Raw genomic sequence first — 27,217 nt, 5'->3', positions numbered from 1 at the left:
TTTTTTGTTTTTCAAGAAAGTGTTTCTTGCCGGGCAGTGGTGGCGCACGCCTTTAATCCCAGCACTCTATGAGTTTGAGGCCAGCCTGGTCTACAAGAGCAAAGTTCCAGGGCAGGCTCCAAAGCTACAGAGAAACCTTGTCTCAAAAAAACAAAAACAAATGAAAGACAGTGTTTCTCTGTGGTAGCCCTGGCTGTCCTGGAACTCATTCTGTAGACCAGGCTGGCCTTGAACTAAAGAGATTCGCCTGCCTCTGCCTTCTGAGTGCTGGGAATCAAGGCGTGTGCTGCCACCCAGCTCCACAGGGTACTTAATAGCATTTCTGGTCTCTCCCCAATAGGTGCAGGGTTAAGAATGCCTACTTTCCAGAGATGCAAATTCTCTGGGTAGTACAGGTGGACAGCAGAAAAAGCTCAGGGTTTAGGGCCTAGGGAGCTCAGTAGGAAAAGAAGTCTCTACTTGTCTGAATGCCTTCCTGGGAAAGGTACATCAGAGTTGAGCTCTGGAAGATTGGGGAACAGGTAGAAGCTGATGTTTGGTGTCCAAAGTGACAAGAGGGAAAAAGAACTTGTCTGATTGGGAAGAGCTGGCTCTAGGAAGAGCTGACGTCGGAAAGGTTGGCGAAGATCTAGGGCTGCGCAAGCCAATGACCCGCAGAATCATTGTACCCAGGAGTGCTGGAAGACCAAGACCTCACTGTCTGGTTCTCCGTGCAGCTCACTCAAGAACTTTTATTTTTCTCTCTCGCTTTAAAGTTTTTTATCTGGGGACTGGAGAGATGGCTCAGCAGTTAAGAGTACCAACTTCTCTTCCAGAGGACCCAGGTTCAGTTCCCAGCACCCACATGGCAGCTCACAACTGTCTGTAACTCCAGTTTCAGGGGACCCTTACACAGACATACACGCAGGCAAAACACTAATGCTCATAAAATAAAAAATAGAAATGTTTTTATCTTTATTCTCGCTGCCCACTGTCTTTCCCCACATTCCCTATTCCCCTCTTGTTAGTCCCCTGCCTCCCTCTCAGATCTCACTTTCGTGACATCCATACTAAGCTGGAGAGATGGCTCAGTGATTAAGAGGACTTATTGCTTTTCTGGAGGACCTGGGTTCAGTTTCTTATACCAACATAGAGGCAACAACTGTCATTCTAGTTTGCCAGCACTGCATACAGGCAAAACACTCTAAAACACATGAATATCTCATTACATACATATTATATTACCCTCTGTTCCCTCTTCTTTTGCTACTCTTTTTCTCCTGGTTCCTTTCTACTGTCATGTCCTGAATGTACACGCACACACACTGCTCTTTTACCGTGTGGATTCTGGGGCTAACTCAGGTTGTCATCTAAACCACAAACACTTCATCCACGAAGCCCATGTGCAACCTTACAGCTGTTCTCACTGGTGTCTCTGATGGGTAAGGGGTCTTGAGCACTTCTCATATTTTGGGCAGTTTGTGTCACTTCTTTAAGAGCTGTCTGCTGGGGCTGGAGAGATGGCTCAGAGGTTAAGAGCACTGACCACTCTTCTGGAGGTCCTGAGTTCAATTCCCAGGAACCCACATGGTGGCTCACAACCATCTGTAATGAGATCTGGTGCCCTCTTCTGGCCTGCAGGCATACATGGAGGCTGAACACTGTGTACATAATAAATAAATAAATCTTAAAAAAAAAAAAAACTTAAGAGCTGTCTACTTAGCTCATCAGCCCTCTTCTTGACTAGATTAGTTGAGGTTTTTTTTTTTTTAATTTTTACAGTTCTTTGTATATTCTAAATATTAATCCCTTGTTGGATGAATATTATTATACTTGGCAGTGATTTAGCCCCTTCTGTATGCTCTTTACTTTAGGTAATATTTGCTTTGCTCTGAAAAAGCTTTTTAATTTCATGCAATCCCAGGTGCCACTTCCCCCAAGAACTATACCTACCACCTCAAAGCTTTCTTAAGGTATTTGGGGTTCCCTTTCCAAAGTTTTCTTGCCTTTCCCCCAGAGACACCCTAGGTTCCTATAGATGAGATGGGGCTAGATCTCCTCCTGGAGGGTGTCGAGGGCTGGCACAGTTTGGTCCTGGATTCGAGTCCATGCTCAATGCCCTTCAATGCTGATCGTCGATGGAACACTCTTTGTTTTTCAGGCAGCTGAAACAGACAGGCTCTCCTATGTTGGAAACAATTTTGGGACTGGCGCCCTCAAATGCAACACTCTTTGCAGGTACTGGGCCACGGGGCAGTGACAGAGGGGCGAGGAGGGTTTAGTGCGACAGTGACACCATCTTCAGTCTTTATTTTGGAGGTAGTTGGGGGGATCTGTGGGTTCACTAAGATCCTGTGTGTAGTGATATTTCATTTGTATTTTAATAAATAAAACTTGCCTGAAGGTCAGAAAAGTAAAACAGCCCCACCGACTCTTACCTCTACCTCAGTCTGAAATGGTGATCCTGCCTCCAAGGATCCCAGAATGAGACTGTGTGTGAGAGCTGTCTCCTCCCTTATATTCCTGTCTAGGACTGGGATTAAAGGCGTGCACCACCACCACAATCTAAACGTGATTGCTCATCAGAACCATCTGGTGGCTTTTTCAGTCCTCAGCATTCTGCGTGTCCTCCCTCTTCATCCCTATTGCTCCCTCTCTGCAGGGATTGTTACCTGTGAGCAAGCGGACACCTCCCTCTGGCAGAAATGAAGCTAGGGATCTGTAAATAGGAAAGAGGGTTGTGTGGATAATAACCCCTGCATAACCTACTACCTTGTCATTCTGCTTCTGCCCAGACACTTTGTGGGGATTCTGAACAAGACCTCCGGCCAGATGGAGGTGTATGATGCCGAGCTGTTCAACATGCAGCCGCTGTTCGCCGGTAGGTTCCGGAAGTGAAGACTCAGTTAAAGGCCACATCGTAGGGGTTTGTTGGATTAGTTCATTTTTGTTTCCTAAGAGGCATTTGTAATTTTTTCTAAATGGCTTCCCCCTCATACATCTTTCTGAGACAAGGTCTCATGTAGTCCAGGCTGCCCTTGAATTTGCTGGGCAGCTGAGGATGACCTTGGACTTCTGGTCATCCTGCCACCAACTCCCGAGTGGTGACCTTACAGGTATGTGCCACCATGCGTGCTTATATGGTGAAGGGGGCGTGACCTTAGAACATGGTATCTCCCGGCAAACACAGCTCATCCTCAGCCATAATGGGACACCTTCTTGCCAAGTGTTTTCTTTTTTTATTTGAAAAAAATACATATATATAGAGTATATATTTTAATGAATCATTTATTGACCCCTTACTATCTAAGCTAAGGACTGTGTATGACAGGCAAGATCCCGTCTCTCCAGCATTTACAGATGTTGTCTCAGAACACAGCCTTTAAATTTAAGCAGGAATAGTCGTCAGTGCAGGTGTTGCATGGGGCTTTCTTTCCCACCACAGGCTCTTTTTTTTAAAAATATTTTATGGTTTATTTAACTTTATTTTTTATGTGCATTGGTACAAAGGTGTTAGATCCCCTGCAACTGGATCTTCAGACAGTTGTGAGCTGCCATGTGGGTACTGGGAATTGAACTCGGGTCCTCTGGAAGAACAGTCAGTACTCTTAACCACTGAGCCATCTCTCCAGCCCCCACAGTCTCTTCTTAATCCATGTGTGGGAGCACAGGTGTTCACATGCCACAGCACACGTGAGAGGTCAGAGCAGAACCTCTGCTGTCTGACTTCCTGTTTGAGAAACTGTGTCTGTTGGCTCTGAGTAGGCTGGCAGCTGCCCCTTGAGCGTCTGGGGTTCTCGTCTCTGCTTCCCATCTTACTGTGGCTGCACTGGGATTCCAGATGTGTGCTACCGTGCCCAGCTTCCCAGGTCCTCATGTTTGGGTAGCAAGCTTTCGGCACACTGAGCCATCCTCTAGACTTTCTAAATTCCAATGGAAATTTTAAAATTACATTTATTTATTGGATGTATATATATGTGTGTGTATGGTATATATATATATCCCATATATATATGGGATATATACACACACGCACCACAGTGAATGTGTGTGGTCACAGGCCAATTCAAGCAAGTTGATTTTCTCTCTCCAAAATGTGGATCCAGGCACATGTGAACAACATGTGAGTCAGGTCATCAGACTTGGTAACAGGCACCTTTTTATTTGCTGGACCTCTACCAGCCTGCTGAGGTGGAATTGTTTAAATTCCTTTTTAGAAAGTTTTTTTTTAATAATATTTATTTATTATTACACAGTGTTCAATCTGCATGCCAGAAGAGGGAGCCGGATCAAATTATAGATGGTTGTGAGCCACCATATGGTTGCTGGGAATTGAACTCAGGACCTCTGGAAGATCAGCCAGTGCTCTTAACCTCTGAGCCATCTCTCCAGCCCTTAAATTCCTTTTTAAAAAAGATTTATTTTACATGTATGGTTCTGCATGTGTGTCTGTGTACCACATGCATCACATGCATACATTGCTTGCCAAGGCCAGAAGAGGAGTGGGATCCCTTGGAGTTATAAGTGGTTGTTAGCCATCATGTGGATGCTGGGAACTGAACTTTGGTTCTCTTACAAGAGCAGCCAATGCCCTTACCTGCTGAGTCATCTCTTCAGACTCTGAGGTTGTTTAATTCTTGATGAGATACATTTGTGTTACATGCTGATAGTTTATAAGTACTGGCTTGTTCTGGCTTGCCCATGCATGCTAGGTTTTTTTTTTTTTTTTTTTGGACACGTTTCTCTGTAGCTTTAGAGCCCGTCCTGGACACCTTTCACAAGAACCACAGAATTACTTCATAGGTACTACTATTCTTTCTTTTTCTTCCTTTCCTTCTTTTTTTGAGACAACGTTCTGTGTAGGTCTGGCTGTCCTGGGACTCAGTCTGGGTCTGTCCAGGCTGGCCTTGAACCCACAGACATCTGGTTTCCTCTGCCTCCTGAGTGCTGGGATTGAAGGAGTGTGCTACCACCACCTGGATTTTTTTCTCTTTCCTTTCTTTCTTTCTTTCTTTCTTTCTTTCTTTCTTTCTTTCTTTCTTTCTTTCTTTCTTTCTTCTTTCATGTATTAGCCCTTTTTTTTAGCAGCACTGAGACTTGGCTGACTGAGGTGACCAGATCTTATTACAGATGGTTGTGAGCCACCATGTGGTTGCTGGGAATTGAACTTAGGACCTTTGGAAGAGCTGGGGCAGAGGACAGCCATTCTTATTTACTGAGGATGCAGCCAGTATTCAGTGTACATTCATGTTAGGGAAGTCTTGGAATAAGGAACTCGTTTTTTCTTAGATTAATGTTAAATAAACACTAAGCACTATTAATATTTTTAAGACTTTGCAGGGCTGAGCACAGTGGCTGCAGCGCACGTGCACACACTTATGGGGTTAAGACCTGGGTATCAGCTGAACTCAAATTTAAAATCGTCATGGGCAGCACAGTGAGCGCCTCCCCCCACCCCCATTAAAAATATAGTAAAATACTCATTGGTGAGCCTCACAGTGAGCTTTCTTCCTGTTCTGTGTTTCTGTAGAAGATGCTATTGAGCATGAGTCCCTGCTGGACAATCAGACCAAGACTTTCAGGGAAAAGGTGAGTGACAGTTAAGGACGCTCCTTCAAGGCCTGGTTTCCCCGGCAGTGTAACAGCCCCCCTGAATGTGGGCCTCCCTGGCTGCTCCATCTCAATTGGTCTTTGGTTCTCCGCCTGGTTGCTACCTGCAGAGGCCTTCTGGTCTCCCAGGGAGCAGGCTTGCTGCTGCCTTGGTCAGGTGAACACAACCAATGTTGGTATTTGCACCCTGTTCTCTGGGATGAAGGGGGTATAGCAGAAAACTTCTTAGGTTTTGGTCCACACTGTGGACAATGTTGTACCTGGAGAAGCATATCAACAAAGTAAGTTCTTTGAGCTTCTGGATGTAAAGAATTCTTAGCGAAGTAGTCTCACCCTTGGGTGGTAGACTGAACTTTCAGTGCTGCCTGGGCCACAGCAAAGAGAAGACCACTCTGGTTCACTTAGGGAGAGGGAGTGGTTTATTAACAGCGTCTGCTACTGGAGCAGATGGGCGGGCTGTGTGCCACAGGTTTCCCAACCCTGATTCCAGTCAAGTCTTTGTGTACTGATGGAAAATTAAATGTGGATTTGTAACTGGGAGTCAGTGCAGCTAACCCAGTCCTATGTGGACAGGTATGAGGAAGGACCCAGCCTAATTGACAGGTGAGGTAATCCTGGCTCAAGGACCCCACAGCTTGCTTGTGATTACACACGAAACAGCCGTGCTGCCCAGTCTGTCCTTGTTAACTAGGTTTGTTTCTTACACAGTTGGATTCTTGCATTGAAGCCTTTGGAAGCACCAAGCAGAAGCGGTCCCTGAACTCCAGGAGAATGAACAAAGTTGGCAGCGAATCTTTGAATCTCACAGTAACTAAAGCTGCAGAGAACATCATCGATACAAAGGGTGTGAATGGTAAGAGGCTGGAGCTTGGGGTAGAGTGTGCCCGCAAAGACATCAGATCTGTCATTCACCTCGCAGATGCCAGCGGGGAGCTCGAAGGCTGGATTCCTTCCTGGTACCTGCCCGCAGCCTCTCTGATGCTGTGTAGTGAATATTTACTAGCATGCGTCTCTAACTCTGCTCTGAGTTACTTGAGGGCAAACGCTGTATCCACCTTCTGCATGGCTGGGAAGTTCAGATCCTGGCAGGTGTTCAGGACCGTGTGATTTCTACTGCATGGGGTTCATGGAGTGTTGGGAGCCGGACAGGGTGGCACTCACGTTAATCTTCCTCCACTGAAAGCTCTGGTCAGCGATGCCATGCAGGATGACTTGCAAGATGACTCCCTGTACCTTCCTCCCTGCTACGCTGATGCATCCAGGCCTGAAGACGTGTACAGATTTGAAGACAGTATCCTTGCAGTTTGGAAGGTGCCTAATTTGCAGGCTATCATGTGTATACATTGGCAGAGCCAGGCTGTGTAAGAGTAGCTGTAGCCGTGGCCTGTGACATTAATAAATGCAACATCCAACCCTTTTCCCACATCCCATTGCTGTTGGCAAAAGGTTTGTCAGTTTGGCTTCCTCATTAGCGGAAGGACCGACTCCTGGGAATCCCGGTGTTCAGTTAACAGCTTTGCGCTGTGGGGGTCATTCTCCACAGACAGTCAGAATATAACCTTTGAGTTGGCTGGCATCAAAGTCCAGAGCAGACATACTGAAACAAGTGTCGGAACATAGAACTCCACTGCTCAGGGAGTCTGAGTCTAGTTGGAGAATGTTAACAAAAACTCTAGTAGTGAAGTGGTAATCCAGGTAGGAAGAGACCCCGAGGCTGGAGTCTGGGAATTGGGTCTCTGTTCTCCACCCTGCTTCCTCTGAATTCCTTCTCTGTGGGCCTTAGCTTTCCTGCCTGGGAAATGAGGTCCCTTGAGATGACTTAGGTGTCCATTTTGGTCAGTTATGTTCTTGACCTGCAACCAGTTCTGTCCCCGGCTGAGTACGATGCTCTTGAGAGCCCTTCCGAAGCCTTCAGAAATGTCACTTCAGAAGACATACTGAAGATGACTGAAGAGAACAGGTATTCGTGGGCAGGTGGGGCATCGTGAGGCATGATTGGAAATGGAGTCTGACATAAAGCAAGACCTTGATAATACCACTCAGAAAGTAGCAGCTCAGGGAGTTTATGGGGAGGTATCTGCTCAGCCACAGAGTAAGGAGCAAGCTTTGACACCAGGCATTCAGGAGGTGTGGGTAGATCTAAGGAAGAGGATTGGTTTATGCGTGTAGCACCTATAGCTGGAGAGATGGTGGCAGGGGTCCTGTAATCTGGGGCCCTGGACCAAAGCCAGCCCCATGTCCTGCTGTTGTTGATGCTGATTGTCCCTGGCAATGGCCAAAGGCTGGCATTGGCATGGATGCTAACCAGAGTGATGGCTGTCTGACAGTATGCTTGCCAACAACTTCTAAAATTAAATATGCACATTTTAAATATTGTATATTTAGTTTAAATAACAGAGATTAACCCTCTTAAAAGAACTTTTTTTTAAAAAAAATATGATGGTTTATGTTTTAGTTCTGAGCCTTTCTTTCTAATTATTCCTTCCTTTTTTATAAGATTATGTTTGTGTGTATAGCATGGGTAGGGAGGGGTCCAGTAGAAGATGTCATTGGATCAGGTGTGAGTGCTAAGAAACGGACAAGGCCTCTGCAAGAGCAATGCTGTTTAACTGCTCAGCCATCTCTCTAGTCCTACTCATCTTCGTTTTTTTCTTAGAGTGTGTGTGTGTGTGTGTGTGTGTGTATGTGAGTGTGAGAGTGTGTGAGATTGTGTTTGTGTGGGGGTGCGTGTACATGTGGAGGTCTGAGGTTGATCATCTTCGGAATTGTCCTCTGTTTTTCTACCTTGTTCAATGACGTGGAGTCTGTCAATCAAACCCTGTGAGCCCTGCTAGGGTTAGCCTCCCTAGCTAACCCGCCCAGAGGGGATGGAGTGTGTGGGGACCGTGTGCTGGTGATGCCTCCTGACCGCCTGTTTCTCTTCCTTGTTTTAGCCACTGTTCCTTCATCATAGAAATGCTGAAGTCTTTGCCATCAGATGAGCAGAGTCGAGACCGGCAAGCCCGAAGCATCTGGTTTCTAGATGCCCTCATCAGATTTCGAGCTCAGAAAGTGGTAAAGGGAAAAAGTAAGCCCCCCACAGGCACTTTATCCTGTTATCTTCAGTGGTTGCTTGTCTGTGGATGTCTGTCTGTCCAGGCCCTCTCTGTGCGGCCTGCCCTTCCTGCTGGTCCCACTGTCTGCCTGAGCCTCGCAGGGCTCTCTTCTCTGTATTTCTTTTTCTTTTTTTTTTTTTAAGTACTTATTTATTATGTATACAATATTTTGTCTACATGTATTCCTGCAGGCCAGAAGAGGGCACCAGACCTTATTACAAATGGTTGTGGGCCACCATGTGGTTGCTGGGAATTGAACTCAGGACCTTTGGAAGAGCAGGCAATGCTCTTAACTGCTGAGCCATCTCTCCAGCCCCCTTCTCTGTATTTCTTTCATCTGCTCTGGAAATGGGGACAGGGTGGATGGGGCTTCCAGAGAGCACATGCCTGCCACGGACCGTCCCTCTCGGAGACCACTATCCACGGGAGAACAGGGTGAAGGATAGGATAGCCAGGATACGATGCAAGGGAAATGACAGACAGACACACTGTGTAGTGAAAATCTGCTGCAATTTTACTTCTGTAAAGCTTCAGTTTTTGTACAAAACAGATCAAAGGACTTGGCAGGCTCACTGCATCACCCCACTCAGGGTTCCAGACATAAATCAAGGTTAAGCATAATCAAAATAGAGCTTCTTCTACGTGCTCCTTTCTATGTGCTCCCCTCTACGTGCTCAAGATGTTGGCAAGGACTTTTAGTTTTGTTTTGTCTCTTAGAATTCTGTCTCACACCATTATTTACCTTCTACCGTGGGAGACCAATTCCCAGGGTCCTGTGTTTAGCTTTCCATCTATATAGTTTTTTATTCTTTGCTCCATATTCCCTAATAGTTTTCTCATTTTCTCAGGATAGTTCCTATACCAATATATTAAAGCTGGTCTCATGTTTTCAATAATTTCCTTTCTTTCCTTCTTACTATAAAGACACCAGGGCTTCTGAGATCTAGCTAATCTTTCCATAAAGGGGAATTTTCTCTAACTCTCCTTTTCTCTCTAAATCTGATTCACTATGATGATTCCCTCATAACATATCAACTTTAGCTGCTTCTGTTTCATAATTAATAAAGTTTCCCAGGCTCATGTGGCGTGGGGCATACTTCAGTTCCTCAAGGACTGCTTTAATGAACGGTGGAGCCAAGCCAAGGACGTACTTTGATCTCTTGGTAAGCGGTCAGCTATACACAAGAAAATTAAGAAATACAGAGAAAGATCAGACAAGGTGTCAGGAGGGCTCGCTCTCAGGGCCATCTCCAGATACGAGATCTGCCTATGGCATCAGGTCCTCTCTCGACCACTGATTGCCAGGGGGACCACCTGGGGCTTCGCTCTAAGAAGCTCTAACCCCATTCCTTCAGCAGGCAAAAGCCAGCGCAGAGGCATTTTGTCACTACACAGCAGTCACTGCTGTGGACGTGGCACATGCCCTGCTTGTTCTGCCTGGTAAAACACAGTGTCCAGGTCGGTCAAATGAGAGGAATAACCTGCAGGAGGCTGTTAGAATAAACATCAGTTACAGGAGGAGGAGAAATCGGCTTTGCTTGTGAAGAAGCTTGGGGCAGGTGGTTTTGCTTTTTAAGACAGTCTCACTACACAGCCCTGGTTGGCCTGGAACTCACAGAGATTCATGTGTCTCTGCCTCCCGAGTGCTGGGATTAAAGGTGTGCATGGCTATGCTTGCCTTTTTTTTTTCTTTTTGTGGTGTGTGGGGGATGTGGTGATGGTGTGTTTCACACTGAGAGTGTGAGGCAGTTTGTGATGTTCCACCTGCTTCTAAGACCATACGTGGTGGTCACACACTCATGCCCTCCCCAAGCTGAAAAGCCAGCAGGAGACCCCTGGGGTTTGCAGCACAAGGCGTGTCTGTTCACTCTTCTTGTGGAGAGCACCAAGGATGGAGATGTGCCTGCCTGCTTAACTCTCAAGTTTCGTGTTCTGGTCTCTCGCACCTTCCACCCTCAATTTACTTAGTTATGGGTAGTTATGGGGGGTGCGTGCCCAGTGTACCTATGGTCAGAGGACAGCTTTGGAATCAGTTCTCTCGATATCCATGCGAATCCTTGTGGCACATCTTGACCCACTGGGTCATCTCACCGGCTCCAACTGCAGTCTACTTTATTTTCCAGTATTTTACTGTGTGTGTCTGACTTTAAAGTGGCTGCTTTGGCTCTTAGGCCCCTGTTCCTCTTATCATGTGGTTCTGGCCATTACAGCCCCCACCCACCCACTTACAGCTGTGCCACCTGTGAACTTTGCAGGAAAATGATCCAATGCGACTCTGTGTTCTAGGTGCCCTGGGACCTGGAATCCCCCACATCATCAACACGAAGCTGCTGAAGCACTTCACCTGCTTGACTTACAACAATGGCAGGTCAGGGGCTGTTTCTGTGGAAAGGAACGCAGGTGGGGGTGTCAGGGAAGTCTGGGGACTCGGGTGCAATTCCATGTCCAGAGATCCAGCACCAAAGAGTCACTGCCGTCTGGCGGTCTTCTGGGGACATCATACACTGTCCCTCTTGGAAATGTTCATTTGTCTTTGGCTGTGGGGCACCCTGCAGTGCCGGGCTTACTGGTGAGCAGTGCTGCAGGAAAGGACAGCTACCCAGTGACCTAGAAGACAGAAACTGCAGTGCACCCAGGCCTTGTTTGCCGCTGTTGGATGGGGCTGTGCTCCCTGCTCCCGCTGTGTTTGGAAAGAGCAGGGGCAGCACTGAGGCTGGGTGGTTTTTCCTGTGGCCTGCTGAGCAGACAGTCACAGGCTCCTACAAGGGTTTCATGAGTACATTGCTACCAGCTACCAGCCACCTGGGGAAACGTGGGCGGGGCTTTCTCTGTCTCTGAGAGGAAACATGGGTTGACTTAACTGTCCACTGTGAGACTTGGGCAGCTTGGAAGGAACAGGCTGTGTGTGTGGCTTTGCCTCGCTGTCCCCCAAACTGGGACCACTGACTATAGAGGGTAAGGCTCTGGTGTTCTTACTTAGCACTTGGGCTTTAACTTCATTTCTCCTCCATTGCCACTGACTGCAGTTTACGGAACTTAATTTCAAATTCAATGAAGGCCAAGATCACTGCGTATGCAATCATCCTCGCCTTGCATATAAGTAACTTCCAGATCGATCTGACAGTGTTGCAGGGGGACCTGAAACTCAGTGAGAAAAGGTGAGCACGGCAGAGTGAGGCTGGTCCCTGCGGCCACCCAGGTGGACTCCTCCTGCCCATGAGGCCCTGTTGAAGGGGGTAAAGGGTTGGGGTGTCTCACGGAAAAATCTTGGGACCAGAAGACAATCTTCTGTGAATGAATGATTGGTTGGCAAAAACTCTGAGTGCCTTCTCTTTGCAAGGCTTGATATTGAGTTCATTCACAGTCCTTCACTGATTTCCAAAAAATATTAGGACTCTCAGGTCTGGAAAGGAATAACTTTCTCAAGATCTCACTCCCCAAAAGGGTGCCTGCGCCTTAGGCCTGAGCCTCCCACAGCTTTCTGTTCTGAATAACGCTGTGTGCCCTACATTGCTGTGACTAGGGAGGGATCCTCCGTGGATCTAGGGGTGAAGCGAGGGTAGAAACAGAGAACCCAGTTTTATGGTCTGGAGCACAGTGTGCTCTTCGCTCCTGTCAGACCTGATGACGCACACAAATCATTGTTCCATTTCTTCCTTAGGATGATTGAGATAGCAAAAGCCATGAGGCTGAAGATCTCCAAAAGAAAGGTGACCCTGGCAGACGGCAGGGAAGAGGACCACAGACTGGGCACTCTGTCTCTCCCACTGCCTCCAGCCCTGACCTCAGACCGCCAGTCAAAGCGGAAGAAGATGAACTAGATCTTTCCCAGATGGCTCGCTCTGGCCATGTCACAGCCACTTCTGTCCAGTCCCACTTTTATTTTTTGAAAAAGGAAGCAGACTGGATGTTGTGGTACTTTCCTATAACCCAAGAACTCAGGAGACTGAGGCAGGACAATTGTGGATCCTGGGCCTGTCCGGGACTCTACTGTGCTCCACCACCCCAAGGCCTTACTTTAGCACGGTTATCATGCCTCAGCCAGCATCCCAGCTGTGCCTCTCATGCAGAGATTAAAGGATGGCCTAGGTTTGACTTTGTCTCCCTCCTTTGCTGTTGCTGTGGTTAGAAATGGCAGATGTTTCTCCTGCTGGGTCATGTGCGAGGTTTGGGAGGGTCAGGCTGAACTCTGGGCCTAAAGAAAGGATGATGGTTTAAAAGGAGGACCTGGATGAGCCGCAGCAGGTGGAGGAGGGCCTGCAGTGGGATCTAAATGAACAGCCTACTACAGCACAGCAGAGCCCAGTCAGGAATGATAACCACGGCTTTCCCTCCCCATGGAAACCACGCAGAGGGGCATGGTTGGCGATGAATACAACGTGGAAAGCATGGACCATCATCATGAGGGTCTCACTTGGTTTTGGATTCAGACCTTGACAGACCCGCTGTTGTAATAAAGTTCCTGGGGTCTGGGGAGGGGAGCTGCGCTAGAGGCTTGAGTCTTTTTAGACAGTACCAAATGGTCTTGTGGCCATGGTTCTGCAGGTGAGTTTAAGACAGACTGATTGGAAGCCTGTCATGGGTTCACATGGTGAGGGGATAACCAGCACAGGCAAGTTGTCCTGTCTCCACTGTGGGCTGTGGTGCGCATACACCCGTAGCAACAAAAACGGGGTTGGAGAGAGCTCAGCAGTTAAGAGTCCCACAAACACCTGAGTTCCAACCCAACACCGGGAAGCAGAGACAGGAAATCCATTGGCTTCCTAGCTGCTGGCCTCACTGAAAAGCACTAGTTCCCAGAGTAGCTTGCCTCAACTGGAAAGGCAGAGAGTAACAGGATACCTGGTACTCTGACACCCCCCGCCCCCAGGAAATCAGTTCTCTGTAGGAAACAGACTGCTCCACACTGGATGAAAGAGATGCATAAAACAGCTCATGGCAACACAGTCTGGGCTGGGAATGGTGGCACAAGCCTATAATGCCAACATTTGGGAGGAAGCTTCAGCTAATCCGGGGCAGCTTGAAAAACAAAGCAGTTGGTTAAGAAGCCCACAAGGGAAGTCAGGAGAGGGAGCTGACTCTGAACACCCCTTATCAGAAGAAAGTTCAGAAGATGGGTTTGCCTTAGCTCGGGTGGGCTGCTTTTAAGACTAAGAAAACATAACAGATGTATTTATTTACTACTAGGCCAGAAGATGGCTTAGTGTTCGGTAAAGGCACTTGCTGCCAAGCCAGATGACCCGAGTTCACTCCCTGGAACCCACCTGGGAGAAGCGAGAAGCAGAGAACCAACTTCCCCAAAGTTGTCCTCTGACCTTCACATGTGTGCTGTGACACAGGCTCACATAGAAACACTCACACAAGAGATGTGAAAACAGTTCTAACACCGAGCTCATGAGCTGAGTGGGTACATGCTGAGGGAGAACCCAATCCAGGGAGACATGCTCATGTATCTGAAGCCCCTTGGTGCACCGGGTGACCTGTATGGAGGCAATGTCAGTGGTTATCTCCAGACAGGCCCCTGGGCAGGACTCTGGATGGTATGGAGGCCCCGAAATGTAGCCCTGCAGCCTTGAATCCTGAGCCCTGGTGGGAGCAAACTGGTACAACGAGAGCTTTGATTCTGCGGTCTCAGTGGCACCTGCGGGGAAGCCTGCCGGTCCCTTGGAACTGCAGCAAATGTGTGGGCCCAGTTAAGACCCGGAAGTGCCTCCTTTAAAATATATAGAGCTTTATTTTGGTTATTGAGATTTTCGTAAGTACTTGATTCACAGAAAAGTCATTTCTTACAAAATACCAAAGGCAGCGTTTTATACAGCGACTCATATTGGGGCCACCAGACAAGTGCATGGGCAGTACTGCAGATGGGAAAGACCAGGGTTCCTGTTCCCAGAGTGCTTAGGGAGAAGTCAGAGCTCCCCCTCCCACCCACCCAACAGCAGCACCTAGGGCTCCACAGAACCAGCATGGGATCTGACCCCAAAGGCTGGTGAGGGCCCTGCAGTAAAGGCCAAGTGGGAAAGGGGGTGATCAAGGCGGAGCTGGCCCTGCATGCAGTCCCCTTCCACAGTGGGGTCCAAGCCCACCTTGCTCTCAAAGCTTGTCACATTCACAGTACAGTCTAGGGAAGCCCTTTGGGAGTGGGCCTTCCCATCACTTAGGCCACTAACTCAACTCTGGCTCTGGGCTGGGACTTAAGGACACAGACAGAAGGGGCTCTACCTTCGGAGAGTTCACAGGTAAACAGGCAGGACAGGGTATGGACCCAGAGAGTTCCAAAGCAAGGCAGAAAGTGCTCAGTGCCCTGAGAGGGAACGGGAGGGTGAGGCTGGGGTGGGGGGACACTATCACCGGAGCAACGGGAGTTACACGGAGATGGCAGTGTCTGAGCTAACCCTGGAGTGAGAGGTGGGGCCTGCACACACGGAGATAGCTGGGATAGCTGGGAGGGCATGCCGGGAAGGAAAACAAGCTCAAGCCAAGGCACAGAGTGGGAAACACGGTAGGGCTGGTCTAGGCAGCTGGTCATCCATGAGGCTCCGGACACGCTGGAGGGCACCTCCACCTAGACAGGCTGAAGCTTGCAGGGGCAGAGTAGTGTCCACGCACAGCCCTAACCCTGTGGCAGGCACTGAGCTAATGCTTTGAACCTGGGGGCTCCTTAGGGACAGTGGAGCTTCGTTCTTCACACGGCCCAGCCCAGCACCTGCCTGCACACCTGAGGCAGCCACCTGCCCCTCTTATTTTAGTGTGTCCCCTCATCATTCCTGGGACAGCTTTTCAGGAGGACCTTCTTGCTCCCAGCCCCTTCCTTGCTCCCAGGGCCATGTGCCAGTCTGGAACTGTCTTTAAACACTGCAGTCCCCAGAGGCAGCTGGGAGGCAGTCCTGTCCCCTGAGGGACCAAGAGGGCAGGCCCTGGAAAGGCAGCAGTTGTCTTCCTCACCACAGTTACTTTCCTTGATCAGAAGGACTCTCTTCCCTGAGAAGAGTCTAGGTTTGGTCTGTGTAAAGTGAGGTTCTCTGTAGTGTGGAATGATTGACCTAAAATCTGCATGTGCTGTTTGACCCTCCCTAGTTCTTCCTAACCTCTAAGTGCTGGAACATTCCCAATTGCTCTTACTTTTTCTCCTGGGGGAATGTTTCCAAGGTCCTTCCTGATAAAGGCTGTGGAGTAAAGGGTTTAGAAGTACCTTGTTCTTAGTCCCCAGGAGGCCTAGGACCCTCTTTTCAGGAGTGGTGGTGTGTAGGATGGGGGTGGGGCTGGGAGTCTTCCCAGGCTTAACTTCCATCCCAAGAGTCTTAGCCTCTAGCTCTTCTGAGCTCTTCTACTGGGGCTTGGGGCTGAGGCAAGTCTTCTTGCTTACAGGATAGTACAGAAGATGCTGCGGTTGCTGTGGTAACCACCTTCCACACGGGCTGTGATCCTGGTTGCCATGGCCGTCACCTTCTGCCCACTGTGGGACCCAGAGGAGCCCCTGACTGAGTTTTCAAGGTGAGGCCGTGCTGGTGGATTCACCAGGCGCCAAGTGTCAGACCTGGAGGTGCAGAAGGAAAGCGAGTGAATACAGAGGCAGAGAGCACTGGGTGAACCCCTGCATCTCACCTTTGGCTCCAGTTTTCTGGGTCTCCGAGTTTAAATCTAGGTATGGGTTTTATCTTCTAAGTCAGTGACTGCCCAATAAGGTGGAGTGAGAGACCAAGGGACAGATCCCTGTTGCATTTCTGCATGGAACCTTGGTGACATTTCCTCTGAGGTCCTCAACTCTCCCCATCTTTCTGGATCTAGATGTGAATCAGTGGATTTTATCTCTACCCCTCCCCTCCATGCGCACGCACACCAGCTTTTTTTTTTTAAAGATTTATTTATTTATTATGTATACAACACTCCTTTCATGTATGTTTATATGCCAGAAGAGGGCACCAGATCTCATTATAGATGGCTGTGAGCCACCATGTGGTTGCTGGGAATTGAACTCAGGACCTCGGGAAGAGCAGGCAATGCTCTTAACCTCTGAACCATCTCTCCAGCCCCCGCACACCAGCTTTGTGAGCACAAATAGTCTACAAGTCTTATTTATCATCACCTTCAGGTGACAAGCAGGCAAAGGAGCTGCTGCACCAGTGCATGGAAACTGTTGATGCTGAAAAAGAATGCACGAAGCAGAGAGCGGTGTGCTCCGGCTAACCCGTTCTTCAGGGTTCTAGGACAGCCAGGGCTACACATTGAAACCCTGCCTCAATAAAACAAAGAGACAGAGAATGACTTCCAGGGGGTCTGACTTTCTTCTGACCTTTGCAGACACCAGGCTCATACATGAGGCAGACATGCATGCAATCCATGGGACACTCATGTTACACATCAAATAAAAACCAACAACTAAAGCTGGACCAGCACAGGGTCACTCACACACCCATGCCTGCTGCTGGACTGGCCACAGTCGCCAGCAGAGGAAAGCAGCTGAGACGCCCATCAATAGGTGGATGCAGCTATACCATTTACGGAAAATGGATGGAACGGGAGATAATGACGCTATGCGCAAGAAGCAGACTCAGACAATACCACATTTTGTGCAGAATCTAGATTTAGATTTGTAGGTGTCTTTGTGTTTATGGTATGTGAACACAGAAAAGAGACTGTGATAACCTAGTCTTCACTGGAACATGACTGGATTACAAATTACTGTATAATGGGTTCTCTAAGGAACAGAACCAAACAGAATGTGTGTATGTATATACATACACATATATAGTGAATATGTATATATATTCATTTCCTCTGTGGCCTGTCTATCTATCTATCTATCTATCTATCTATCTATCTATCTATCTATCTATCTATCTATCTATCTATCTAAAGGGAATTATTTAGGCTGGCTTACAGGCTGTGGTCCAGCTAGTCCAACAACAGCCATCTACTAACAGAAGGTCCAAGAATCCAGGAGTTGGTCAGTCCCAGAAGTCTGAGGAGTATGGAAGACAGCTTGAAATGTGGGTGGCACCTTCCTGAGGCCTGAGGGTCTGACAGAAACAGAGAGGAGTCAAGCAGAAGCCTGCCATCCATTGCCTGCTTCGCGACAGCAGACACGATGTGACCAGCTGCCTCACGCTCCTGCTGACAGGGCCAGAGCTGACCCACCCGCCATGGCTTCCCCACTGTGTTGGATTCACTCCTACACTGTGAGGGAGAATATGCTCAAGCCAGGCCCAGTGTGTCTCACACTCTCTTCCTGCTGCCTTCACATCTGGATGTAGAGCTCTCGGCTACCTCTCCAGCACATCTGTCTGCGTGCTGCTGTGCTCCCCACCGTTAGGACAATGAACTAAACCTCTGGACTGTCAGCCAGCCCCAGTGAAATGTTTCCCTCTACAACAGTTGCCACGGTCAGGGTGTCTCTGCACAGCAACAGAGACCCTACGGCAGTTTATACTGCCTTGTTTTTCCCGCTGTGCTGCAATCTTGTGTGAGAAGACTGAGGCGATGCACCAGCAAACGAACTATGTTCTAACAAAACTTACTGCCGAATACTGAGCTTGCAACTTCTCTAAAACACTCAGGGTCATTTATGAGGTTAAAGTAATGACAGTTTCCCAGAGCCCACTCACAAACAGGTAGCAGAAGAGAATTAGTAACACTGCCAACCTCTGGATGCCATTCAGGCCTTGAGAACTAGACGCATTCGTCACAGTTTCAAATGCATCCAAATGATCTTCACACTTTTTTTTTTTTTTTTTGAGATATTCCAACTCGGGCTGACCTCATACTTGGTGATCCTCCTGAACCAGCCTCCCCAGTGAGTAAAGGCATGAACCATATCCCAACGTTTTGTTTGTATTCCTTATCTTAGAGGGTATGGTGACCATTCAATTATCCAGAACAGAAAATTTCTGAAAAGAGGATGGGGGACTATTTCAGGAGAACAAGGGTGGCCAGCAAGAGGGGTGCAGCAAGAGTAAGGACAGGCAGCGGGAGAGCACTGTACTAACGACACCTGTGTGGAGACGCAGTAACAAATCCACTGCTTTGTACGCTATCCACTGTTTGTACGTTGGAAACAACGAGCGACTCACAGCAATGCACCAGGCCAACTACGCTGCATTTGGCTAACAGAAGGAACAGATTCAAGACAACACGGCCAGCATCTGCGCGGGTGCTGGAACCCCAGCTCGGGTGCCTGTGCTCACACGGCAAGTGCTCTACCCAGGGGCCATCTCCAGAGCTCACTTACTTCTTCTTGAAGACCAGGAACTTATTGTTCTGCATGATGCATTCTCGGTTGTTAGTGATCTGCTGGAAGATGGTCTTGTTGGTCTTCCCCTGGAAGATGATGTTCTCCTGCACCAGGGCCTTAGCACGGCCCCGCACTGCAATGCCGTAGGCGCGGAAGGAGTGGATCCGGTTCTTCAGGACCTGGAAGAAGCAGCCACAGAGAGTCACAGAGACTCACAGATTGGAAGCTGGGCAGGTGAGTGACTGCTAGGAAACCATGGGGTCTAAGTGTGTTGGAGAGGTCAGATGGAGCAAGGGAAGCTCTGGGTGGGCACAGAGGCCAGCCTGGTGGAGCCACTAGAGTCCTAAAGTTGATGGACAGGCGGTAGGAGGGCCGAGCTGGGGACAATTCTTCCCTCTGTATGCTGTGAATTCCATTGGTTAATAAAGAAACTGTCAATCCGGGCGGTGGTGGCGCACGCCTTTAATCCCAGCACTCAGGAGGCAGAGGCAGGCGGATCTCTGTGAGTTTGAGGCCAGCCTGGTCTACAAGAGCTAGTTCCAGGACAGGAACCAAAAGCTACGGAGAAACCCTAAAATTCAAAATAAATAAATAAATAAATAAATAAATAAATAAATAAATAAAATAAAGAAACTGTCTTGGGCCTGTGCAGAGAATAGAGGTAGGTGGGGAAAGCTAAACTGAATGTTGGAAGAAAGAGGGTGGAGTCAGAGAGAAGCCATGTAGCCCTGCCAGAGATAAACCCGGAACTTTAGCAGGTAAGCCACAGCCACGTGGTGATACACAGATTAATAGAGATGGGTTAAACTAATATGTAAGAACTAGCCAATACTTTGTGGGAACCTAGGCAGTTTGGATGCTCACCTTACTAGACCTGGATGGAGGTGGGTGGTCCTTGGACTTCCCACAGGGCAGGGAACCCTGATTGCTCTTTGGGCTGATGAGGGAGGGGGACTTGACCGAGGGAGATGGAGGGAAATGGGAGGTGGTTGCGGAGGCAGAAATCTTTAATAAATAATTAATAAAAAAAAGAACTAACCAATAAGAAGCTGTGCTAATGGGCCAAGCAGTGATTTAAATAATATAGTTTCTATGTGATTACTTTGGTTCTGGGCAGCTTACCTTAGTGTCAGACCTGGGCAGCAACTGCAGTCCACTGCCCCGGTTGCCAATGATGTCATTTTCCACAACAGCAGTATTGTCACCCTTAGTAATGATGCCATGGCCTCTGTTGTCATAGATACCGTTGCCCCGGAGCTCCACCTTGCACTGGGCTTCGACCTTGACCCCACTCTGGCGGTTGCAGGAGATGCTGTTGTTGGTCACCCGCGTGAGCTGGCTGCTCTGAACAATGGTGATGCCTCTGTCCCCGTTGGCATGGATCACATTGGTGACGACCTGCAGCGCCTCGCTGCTCTGGACAAAGAGTCCTGACGCTGCAGAGTGTGGGAGTGGGAAGAGCACAGGAGATCCTGGAGTCAGCTCTGACAATACCAGCCAGAAGGAGCAGCATCGCCTCAAGTGTGCACTCCAGGATGGTAGGGAAGAGGCGCGGAATCCCTGCTAAGGTGGCCAGGAACACAGGCTGTAAGAGGACCCCTTGTGTTCAACGGTCCTCCGGCCCGAGCTCCCACCCCAGGTCTCCTACAGCCTAGCAAAGGGACAGTGACAACGCCTTGAAGAGGCAGCGTGGAAGACGAGACCCAGGCTGGTTCAACAGCAGCATGGACCAGCCTCTTGGTGACACCTGTGCGGTTTCCCTAGCTTGGAGAGTCACCTTACATGGCTACCAGGCAGCAAAGCTTCACGAAAGGAATTCTCTCCTGGGGGTGTGCTGGCAGAACTCACTCCCCTGGGGCTGCTGCAACTGATCTCACTGCTCCATGTCACTCCAGAGGAAAGAGCCTTCCAGGACCCATGAATCTGTTCTCTTACTCCATCAGCACTGGTGAGTCTTACCCCATAGAATACGCCATTGGATGGGGCTGGAGAGATGGCTCGCTGGTTAAAAGCACCTGTTGCTCTTATAGAGCACCCGGGTTTGAGTCCTAGCACCTACATCCTCTCATCAGCTCACAATCATCTGTAATGGCATTTCCAGAGGGATCCAACGCCCTCTTCTGACGACCATGAGTATTACACATGAATGTGGTATACAGATACACATGCAGGTAAAACACTCACACACATAAAATAGAATAGAATGAATAAATCTAAACAGAAAGTAAAGCCAACTAAGACTTTATGACCCCATGTCATTGGGTATGGGTTAGGGCACAAATCCAAGGAAGACAGGATGAGGGGATGAGTCTGCAGTCAGGAAGTCCTTGCTGGTGTGGGATGTATAGGGAGAAAGTGAATCTCAGGCAAAAGCAACACATTAGTGAAGTCAGTGGGGCAGAGGGAAGAAGAGATGGATTTGAGTTTGGGGGAAAGTCCAGGGGCTGAGTAATAACTGGGTAGCTAACGGAGCTAGGACAGGTTGGGCCAGTGCACGGAGAGCCCCAGGACAGTGGGAGCCATGAAGGTCACCACAGGGGCTGGAGCACACTCACCTCCATTGTGATTAATACTGTTGGACTCCACGAGAGCTACGGTGACGGGCCTGCGCAGTGGGTCGTCCTCTTTCTCCAGCTCTGTCTCCCAGAGGATGGCGTCCCCATCCTCACTGAAGTTCTCCTGGGCCCCGTGGCCTCCAGGGAACTCACCGGAGCCATCCTTCTGGCTGAACACTGCCACTCCATACAGGCCGTTGTAGCTGACATGGTTGCTGGTGACATGGGGCAGGCTGGAGGACATCATCCACACACCACAGCCTTTGTTAGCTGGGGTCACAGAAAAGAGCCTGTCACCGGCACCCAAGGATAGGTGACGCAGCACCCAGTGTCACCCCAAAAGGGGAAGTAAAAGGTACTGAGGCAAGTCGCCTCATAGCTCTGGCTATGGGCTTCTCCTGCAAACGCAAGGGACAATGACCAATTCACCTCACTTTCTAGGATCACACCTAGGGTGTGAAGTGCTCCGAGAACTGCCAAGGGGACACCAAGGCCTCTGTGAGGAGGGAGCAGGCTCAGTGTGAACCCCGGTCCTACCACTTCCTAGCTGGGACCCTGAGTGAGTAACCGGACTTGTGTGCCTCAGGCCCTCATCTTTAAGTTGGGGCTGATGGCTGACAAAGCACACAGAGTTAGCCACAGATATTAGATCCCGGCCAGAAACGCTCAGGCTTTGCTTAAAGTCACATGGTGAGAACAGTATTTTTTTTGAAATAACCCTGTTTTTATGTTAAATCTTCCGCTGTTTGCATTAAAGGGATGGGAGGAGTTAGATGCCCAAGAGCTGGTGCTCACACGGGCCACTGTGGCAGACAGCTCCCTGCCTTTTACTATTTTACATGGAGATGGAGCACTGCTTGCTGACCTCTGGGCTTAACTTGGGTCAGGAGGTAGAAGAGGAGACCCCTGCTAAGAGGCCCGAGATTACACACGCCTGTTCTACCAGGGAGGTTTTTGAGGCCTAGAGGAACTGACTGCCTCCTCAGAACCCACTAGCTGAAGCTGAGACCTGGGCCTCCTGCAGCCCACGGGGCAGGAACACACTCCTCACCATAGATGGTGTTTCCCTCTATCAGTCCTTTGCCTTCATCTCCCACGACCACACCGTCCGAGTAGCCAAAGCAGATGAGGTTGCTCCTGAGGACCGGGACGCCGCCACGGCGGATGTCTACCCCTCCCCATTGGTTCTCACGGATGACATTTTCTATGGGGAGATGTGGAAAGGTCAGAACCCCAGGGCCACCTCCAGGGCAGGCCATGATGGCGAGGACAGTTAAAAGAAGGCACTCCCAACCCTCCCCAGAGCAGGGCACGCACACCTATGCTGCCAGCAGCCAGCACCCTGAAACTTACCCACCGGCTGTTTCCGGAAACTCACCCCCTTTCCCAAGGACAAAGTCTGTGTTCCTCTTGTACACTCCAGTGCCTCCACTCACTCTACCCTGCAGCCTTGAGACAGATGAGGAAAACCTCCCCCCATTCCCATACGCTAGTCCTCAGCCTAGGCCTGCCCCATCCCTGGGAGCTACCTCCTCTCCTAGGACTTGGTAGCAGAGTCTCACATCAGAAAGGTGGTCCTTTTAAACACTGCTGCCTCAAGCTGGGTTGGTGGTGGCGCACGCACTTGGGAGGCAGAGGCAGGCGGATCTCTGTGAGTTCGAGACCTGGTTCCAGGACAGGCTCCAAAGCCACAGAGAAACCCTGTCTCGAAAAACAAAACAAAAACAAAAAAAAAAAAACAAAAACACTGCTGCCTCAGCACAGTGACAAGGCGGATGTGGTTCTAGGAACCAGGACACTTCCCTGTGTGATAGCCTTTCCTGCCTCTCCAACCCTATCGCCACCCCTTGCTTGCACACTCCATCCTACGAGCAGTCCCTCTTAGGTGTGAAAGTCTGTCTGCGTAGGTAGGCCCTGCACACGGAGCTGTTTCTCTGGACCCCTTCTACTGCTCAGGTTCTGGATCCTGCGTCACCCTTGAAGTCTACCACGATCACATGACTTCAAGAGCCCACACAGTTCTCCCATCGCCTCATGCCGATGGCTGGGCAGTTTTGTTTGCCCGCATATGCTTTCAGTTATTCCCACGCGCTGCCTTATAAACTGTCCACTCCCCTGGAACAAGGGCTACACACAGTTGATTCTCAATAGTGGTTTTGTTTGTTTGTTTTCTTGTTTGCAATGCTAGGATCTAATCTATGGCCACACACATGCTAGGCAAAGTGGCCTCCGACTGAGTTATGAGTATTTGGTAAATGATAGTTCCTTGTAATCAAGATCCCAAGGCTCCACACCGGGTGGTGGTGGTGCATGCCTTTAATCCTAGAGGCAGGCAGATTAACTCTCTGAGTTCGAGGTCAGCCAGGTCTACAGACTGACTTCATAGAGAAACCCTGTCTCAAAAAACCAAAAGAAAAAAAAAATCCCAGGCTCCAATGATATACCAGGCAGATGTGACCTTTGCTTGGTACCAGAGAAGACAGACAAAACAACACTAGGAGATTCTGTAAAATGTATAATAGAGGAAGTGTCCTGGGCACAGTGGGCATTATCTATGGATGAGGAGAGCTAGGGCAGGCTTCCCACAGGACGTGGTATGAGTTGAGACATAACAGATACGTAAGAATTGGACAGACAGATTTGCAGAGCAGGCAGAAGCTCACATAGAAGTATGGAAACCTCAGACAGCTGTTTAATTGGTGCAGCTGGAAGTGTGAGCTAGCTGGCCAGCAGCTGTCTGTCAGAGATGGTACTCCCCTGTGCTGAGCTGGGCCCTCTTATGAAAAGCATGACCTCCCCACAGAACTGGCACCCCTGAATGCCCACCTGCTAATCACAGGAGGTCTGGGGTAAGCAAAAGAGTGGCTTAGGGGCCTGAAGCGGTGGGGGTGATGCCAGGGGACGGTGGCTTGGCTGTCACCTGCACTGGCTGGCTACAGTTCAAGCAGTTCCTATCATATACCTGTGATGAGGCCCTTGCCATTCTCGTTCACTGCAATGCCGGCTGCGCGGCCCTTGAAGATGTGGTTTCCACTGAAACAGAAGACAGGGAAAGACGTGAGACAAAGGCACCGACGTCATGCTTCAAAGTCCCTTCCTTTAAAACCTTTTCAAAATGTTACCTGTTCGAGTGTGTGTGTGTGCCTGTGTGCACGTGAGTGTGTGCCACTTTTTGAAATCCCATAAACTAAGTACTTGGAAATTCTTATCTGACCTGGGATAGCTTGACCCGGAACTAAACTGATAACTCTGGACATAAGCACTATAATGTCCAACTCTCTGTGGCTTTTCTTTTTTTTTTTTTTTAGATTTATTTATTATGTATACAACATTCTGCCTCCATGTATGCCCGCATGCCAGAGGAGGGCACCAGATCTCATTACAGATGGTTGTGAGCCACCATGTGGTTGCTGGGAATTGAACTCAGGACCTCTGGAAGAGCAGCCAGTGCTCTTAACCACTGAGCCATCTCTCCAGCCCCTCTCTGTGGCTTTTCTGTGCTGCATCAGTCAACACACAAGCCATCCATACAGATGTGGCCATGGTACATGTGCCACCAGGCAAGTCTTGGCGGCAGGAAGAATTTCTAGGATGCTGTACCAAGCTTTCTTAGGATGATCAGAGCTCCACAGCTCTCAGTGCTGTGGTGCTTCAGCTGGGGACCTCAGACTCTTGTGCCCCCTCCCCTCCCCGCCCCTGACCCCATTCCTAAATAAATAAACATGGAGGGAAAAAGCACAGCCTATCCTCTCAGGACAACCGTGCCTTAAAAAGCAGTAACGCTGACTTGAGAGCCTTCCTTCGAAGCTCTAATGTTTCCCAGCACAAGCGAGGTACTCTATGTCCACACATCATGCTTACATAAATGGTCTTCAGCCATGGGATACTATCTGAAAGTAGGACTCGATAAGACATGGAGAACAATGGTATGGGTATGAGCTGGAATCTCCCCAAGTGACACAGGTAAATACCATGCAATAATATTTAGACAAACTCCCATGGAAAGGGCAGGGAAGGCACCACTGTGCACATCTGCTGCAACCAACACCAGCTTTCCTAAAGCTTCGACAGCTAAGGCTTCCGCTCAAAATCTTAGTCCACCCTCCGCAACTCAGCTGGCACAGGCCTGTCTCCATCAGCACAAGGCTCTCTGCCGTTTCTTTCCCCTCTTAACTGCACAGCAGAGACAGAGGTGGACCTGTGGGTACAGAAGGTCATGCTACAGTGCCCATAAGGCACTGACCCACTGGGACAGCCTCAAGCTAAAACACTAGTTGAGACCGGAGAGGTGGCCGAGCACTTGCTGCTCTTGTAGAGGGCGTCTGGCTCTGTGCTGCTGTCTGTCGCCCCTCCTCTTCTCCCTAGGAATAGCACGACAGCTCCAAGAGGGTTCAAGTCCTCTTTCTCCTACTCCTCTTTAGTTGAAGACTGAGCCTTCTAGGGCCTGGTGCATGCTGGGCAAGTTTTCCTCCAACTCGAATGGCACTTCCAGTAAAAGGCCTTCCTACACGGTCTTAGTCAGAATGAATCTTTCCTCTGGACAGCATCATGGTGCCTGTCACAGTCTGTCCCAACTTCTGCTAGGATGGCAGACACACCCAATACTGCCCCTCGCTTCCTCCTGATGACCTACAGCACAGAAAGATCACAGCATGCATTCATGTAGAGACCAGGGTCATCTTTGTTCATTCGTTCATTTATCATGTGCCTGTATGTCTGGGCACATATGTAACAGCACACCTATAGTGTGAACGGAGAACAACCTGAAATAGTCGGTTCTCTCTATCATGTGAGTCCCTGGGGTCAAACTGTTTGTCAGGCTTTCTAGCAAGTGCCTTTTCTCATTCCAGACTAGAGTCAGCTCCTTGAGAACAGCTGGCACTTGCTTGCCTTTGTTATATCTGCTGGAAGTGCACAGTAGCGTCTGCCAAACAGAATGCCTGCACACAGCTAGCTGGAAGGAAGGCAGAAACACCGGGCAGCTGTGTTACTGCGGTGGGACTATGGATGAAGACTATTTTTTGCAGCACCACTGTAGTAAACAAACAGGCTTTCAAATGGAAGAAAGGCACAGAGAAGGGGAGTAAGGGACCGCTGAAGAGCCAGAGAGTCCGGGCAGAGCAGTGCCTACCTCACAACTGGATTTCCGTGGTACAGGATATAAATGCCCGCCTCCTTATTTGAAAAGATTTGGTTGTTCCTGATGACGCCTTTCCCATTGCCAAGGACAACAATACCAGATCGAAGACCGTGGTGGATCTGGTTACACTGCAAGTGAAAGTGAGATGTGGCAGACAGATCCAGCATGTCGGGGTGCAGAGAGCGCACCAAGATGGCCATGGCCACAAGAACACCATCACAAGTTCCCGGGCACACAACACAGGGGCTAAGCTATGGAGCTGCCTTCCTTGCACACGTGTGAGAATGCCAACAGCGGGCAGGGTGTGGAGGTAACACGGCTATATGGCCTTTACTGTTGGGGGCTATGCAAAGTGTCCAAACCTCTCCCGCAAAAGACTGAGAAGCTTAGAGAGGTAGGTATATGTGGCAGGACTTCCCTGCCTCATCTCATTAAGCCTGGACTCCGTTCTGCCTGCTGAAGCTGCCCACCCCACTGCCCGCAGACTCTGCGCATCTTTCTGGCAACGTCGGGAACTCCTCTGTGGAGGCAGCGCATTACCCACCAGCTGCACAGCAGAGGCCCCTTGAGGGGAAGGGATGGGCAGAAGTCACTGGCTGGGTGTGTC

The 27,217-nt window shown here is 49.3% G+C and overlaps 2 protein-coding genes across 2 annotated transcripts in view; one reads left to right on the top strand and one right to left on the bottom strand.

Moving 5' to 3' along the window:
- Nucleotides 1–2,089: 2,089 nt before the first annotated feature.
- On the top strand, nt 2,090–12,779 carry Polr1e (RNA polymerase I subunit E). The gene is made up of 10 exons (XM_050155873.1): nt 2,090–2,217; nt 2,775–2,860; nt 5,510–5,568; nt 6,298–6,442; nt 6,773–6,880; nt 7,453–7,549; nt 8,523–8,656; nt 10,971–11,052; nt 11,711–11,842; nt 12,346–12,779. The coding sequence occupies exons 1-10, from the start codon at nt 2,105–2,107 to the stop codon at nt 12,503–12,505; spliced, it is 1,116 nt and encodes a 371-aa protein (XP_050011830.1). The 5' UTR covers nt 2,090–2,104; the 3' UTR covers nt 12,506–12,779.
- Nucleotides 12,780–12,931: 152 nt separating this feature from the next.
- The window catches only part of Fbxo10 (F-box protein 10), a 39,627-nt gene continuing 25,341 nt past the window's right edge, over nt 12,932–27,217 (bottom strand). Inside the window, exons 5-11 of the mRNA XM_050155870.1 lie at nt 26,602–26,738; nt 24,433–24,503; nt 22,522–22,674; nt 21,471–21,740; nt 20,038–20,351; nt 18,913–19,094; nt 12,932–16,221 (exon numbers count right to left, since the gene is read on the bottom strand). Of these exons, the coding sequence (XP_050011827.1) occupies nt 16,047–16,221; nt 18,913–19,094; nt 20,038–20,351; nt 21,471–21,740; nt 22,522–22,674; nt 24,433–24,503; nt 26,602–26,738 (1,302 nt within the window). The 3' untranslated portion in view covers nt 12,932–16,046. The remainder of the gene's footprint in view (nt 16,222–18,912; nt 19,095–20,037; nt 20,352–21,470; nt 21,741–22,521; nt 22,675–24,432; nt 24,504–26,601; nt 26,739–27,217) is intronic.

The sequence above is a fragment of the Alexandromys fortis genome, unplaced genomic scaffold, assembly GCF_014885135.2.
Source record: "Alexandromys fortis isolate MF-2015 unplaced genomic scaffold, M_Fortis_MF-2015_v1.1 scaffold_92, whole genome shotgun sequence".
NCBI classification, from domain to species: domain Eukaryota; kingdom Metazoa; phylum Chordata; class Mammalia; order Rodentia; family Cricetidae; genus Alexandromys; species Alexandromys fortis.
This window is presented reverse-complemented; position numbering and strand designations above follow the sequence as displayed.